The sequence below is a fragment of the Lipotes vexillifer genome, unplaced genomic scaffold (assembly GCF_000442215.2).
Source record: "Lipotes vexillifer unplaced genomic scaffold, Lipotes_vexillifer_v1.1 scaffold250, whole genome shotgun sequence".
Lineage (NCBI taxonomy): Eukaryota > Metazoa > Chordata > Mammalia > Artiodactyla > Lipotidae > Lipotes > Lipotes vexillifer.
The window spans coordinates 296639-299862 of record NW_006785198.1 but is presented as its reverse complement, the minus strand read 5'-3'; the positions used below and the strand labels follow the sequence as shown (position 1 = coordinate 299862).

Below are 3224 nucleotides of genomic sequence, written 5' to 3'. Positions count from 1 at the left end.
TATATATATATATATATATATATATATATATATATAGTCTATTATTTTTCCCTTTCTGAAAAATGCTTATCATTTCTTGGTCCCTCATCTTAAGAGATGGGAGGGGGGGAAAGCTGAACATTTCTTAAATTTTGCAAGTATAAATTGTAACCTAGAACTAACTATAAATAAAATGAAACTAAAATGGAAATAACTTAGCTGTGCAATAATGCAGAAGTGTTTAGTAGTTCTTTTAAAATTTTTCAATAGAAAGATTTCACTTTTTGTTAATATCACAAAAATAGCCAAATCCTTTCTTGACGCATTATCTCTGCTCTCTTCTTTGCCATAATCCACTCAGGTATCTCACCTTCCTCCCACTCCCCATTCTCACTCTTCCGAAGGTTCCTAACCTCAAAGTCAGCTCTCATTCTTACACGCCCCAACCCTACAACAGAAGAGGCGGTGCCCAGCCATTCCCCAGCCTTGCATAACAAAGTGCATCAAGTCAGAAGAGCTCCAGTTACAGGCCTAAACCAGGGATCTTCCCCATTCCTAGTCAGGGAGATGTGTCTCTGCCTCTCAAACACATAAAGTTAAGTAAAATAAACAAGTTGAATGAATAAACACCATTTTGAAATTTTGAAAACATGCAAAACACCACTACTGGGTTTACTGTTTAGGGACACAAACATAGTAAAAGTAATAAAGGAAGTGCATGGGAACAATAAAGAGCAATTTCATGAGTGCTTATCTTTTTTTTTTTTTTTTTTTTTTTTTTTTGGCCATGCTACATGTCAAGAGGGATCTAAGTTCGAAACCGGTGCCCCCTGCAGTGGAAGCATAGCGTCTTAACCCTCTCAACCACTGGACCACCAGGGAAGTCCCAATGAGTGTTTCTTTGGAGGGGAAAGCAATCAGAAATAAGTACACAAGAACTTGAACACTATCTACTAATGCATAATTTCTTAAGCTGAGTAAAGGATAGGGGTATGCTGCATTATTTTTATATCATTTATCCAAAATATTTCATAATAAATTTTAAAAGAAAGTGATTCAATGTAAGTGTCAGGGAGCACTCCTTAATACCAGACAGAAAGCAGAGGACTAAAAGTTTCATTTACCTTATCACCAAGAGCCTCTCGCTCTTTTTTAAGTTTTTTCTTAGCTGCCAACTTTTCCTAAAGGATTTGAAAAAGAAAAGAACAATATTGAGAAACCACCAGTTATATCACAAACACATACTGAAGCTACAAATTACTAATGCTATGAATATTTAAACTGAGCCATCTTAGAAATGTATTAAAATAAACATCCTTAGATTTTCACAGCTGTTATTATAAACCAAATGAGCTAGCCAATCAATAAGATTTCTCTAACAAAGATTCTGCTCCTTCAAAACACTAAACTAAATTGACAAGTTTAAATGTTTATTTAAAATTTCACTAGCTTTATCTTTTACTATAAAGCCTCAAATTAAGTGAAAGTGCAAAATGTACATCTAAACAAGTTAAATAGTTTTTGTTGTTTTGTTTTGCATTCCTAGCAAGTTGCATACTAAAGAAAACCGTGGCTATGCTGGTTGCTTGTCTTGAAAAGTACTAAAAATAAATGGTAATGACAGAGGAGTTTTCAGGTTGTTTCCAATAAAACCATCACTAGTTACTCAAATATTTTATAAACAAAATATGCTTTTAAAATGATCAATAACCGGCAAGATGTACCGTAAATCTGTAACTTCTGGCGACTTCTGAACAGAATGCTTGACACACAATATAAAATAGGTTTTTTTTTTCCCCCAGCGCCTGTTGACCCTCAATCCATCAGATCTCGGATTAGAAATTATAGTCCCAATAAGTCTTCTAGGACACCCTTCCCCCATACGTGCACACCAGAATGGGTTAGATGCCCCTTCTACATCCCCTCCACCCCCCAACTTCCACCCCAGGGGCGCGAAAGGGACATCGCGCATGCGCTCTGGCGCCTCCGCGCCTCATACCTTCCGCTGCTGCTGTTTCCACCGCGAGAACATTAAGTGTCGCCGCTGTTTGTTCTTAATCTCCGAAACGCTGAAGCCTGGAGGAAAGGCAGCCGCCTTCGAGGGTTGGACCCCACTTTCCGTCGTCCCATGCTCAGCGACTGCAGCCTCCTGACGTTCTTCAGTAGCAGCTTTGCGTTTCAAGCCTTTGTTTCCGCTGCCGCCGCTCTTTTCCCCGGCCTTCGCCATGGTATTTTTACTCCTTGTGGTCTGTACGGAAACGGAAGTAGCTTTCTCCTCCGACCTCCGTCCTTAAGCTATTACTTCCGGGGTCGAAAAGGTCTTAAAGGAAAATGTATAGTTTCGTGAGTTCTAGCGGTTTAAGAAGATGCTGAAATTTAGGCTTAAGGAGAGTTTAGGGAGCTTGCCCAGCCGTGTGAACAATGAAATGATGAGTTGGTGGAATCCGTTATTGAGCGTTTTCCGTGTGCCGAGCCCCTAAAACCTAAGAACAAAACAATCTTTGAAGTATAGAGAGTTTACATTCTACTAGAGACAAAAATGAGCTCCCAAATAATTAGTGTGGTAAGCTATTAATATTAAGTAGTGCACGGTGTGGAAAGAATAGAACAGGATAAAAGAAGATGAGGGGATAGAGGGGCAGATTACGACTCTGAAATAGGATTCTCAGAGTGGGCTTCATTATTGAGCAGAGATTTGAAGGAGGTAATGGGGCATACTATGCAGTTAACTGGGGGAAGATCTGTTAATCTGAGAAAAGCTGTCCAGGCAAAGGAAACTTACAGCTCCAAGGCTCCTAGTCAGTAGCAAGCCTAGCTTGTTCAGGAAACACCGCGGAAGCCAGGAGTCAAATGAGAAAGGAGAGTAAGTGCTGGTGGGGGTGGGGTGGGGGTTAGGGTGCCAGATTGTGTAGGGTTTTGTAAGGACTTTGGCTTTTATGTGACGTGAAGATTTCTTGGAGGATTTTGAGAAAAGGAATGGCGTGACCTGACACATTTTGAAAGCATCACTCAGACTCTTCTCTTGAGAAAGGACTGTAGGGGAGGGAAAGTGACAGGAGGGGCGAAATGAATGTCGTGAACCAGGGTGGTTCTAGTGGAGGTGGTAAGAAGTGATCAGATTCTTGCTACGATTGAATAAAAGGCATGAGAGAAAGAGAAGAATCTTGGATGACTCCAAGATTTTTTAACCGAGTGACTGGAAGGATGGAGTTAACATCAATTGAGATGGGAGAGACTTCATGTGG

At 40.2% G+C, this 3224-nt stretch overlaps 1 protein-coding gene across 2 annotated transcripts in view; it reads right to left on the bottom strand.

The window, feature by feature from the left end:
- Positions 1-2224, bottom strand: part of RPF1 (ribosome production factor 1 homolog) — a 19681-nt gene extending 17457 nt beyond the window's left edge. Inside the window, exons 1-2 of one of the 2 annotated variants that reach the window (XM_007457223.1) lie at positions 1979-2224; positions 1104-1160 (exon numbers count right to left, since the gene is read on the bottom strand). In XM_007457223.1, coding sequence (XP_007457285.1) covers positions 1104-1160; positions 1979-2206 — 285 coding nt within the window. In that variant the 5' untranslated portion in view covers positions 2207-2224. The remainder of the gene's footprint in view (positions 1-1103; positions 1161-1978) is intronic. The other variant, XM_007457222.1, reaches the window with a different exon arrangement.
- Positions 2225-3224: the final 1000 nt, after the last annotated feature.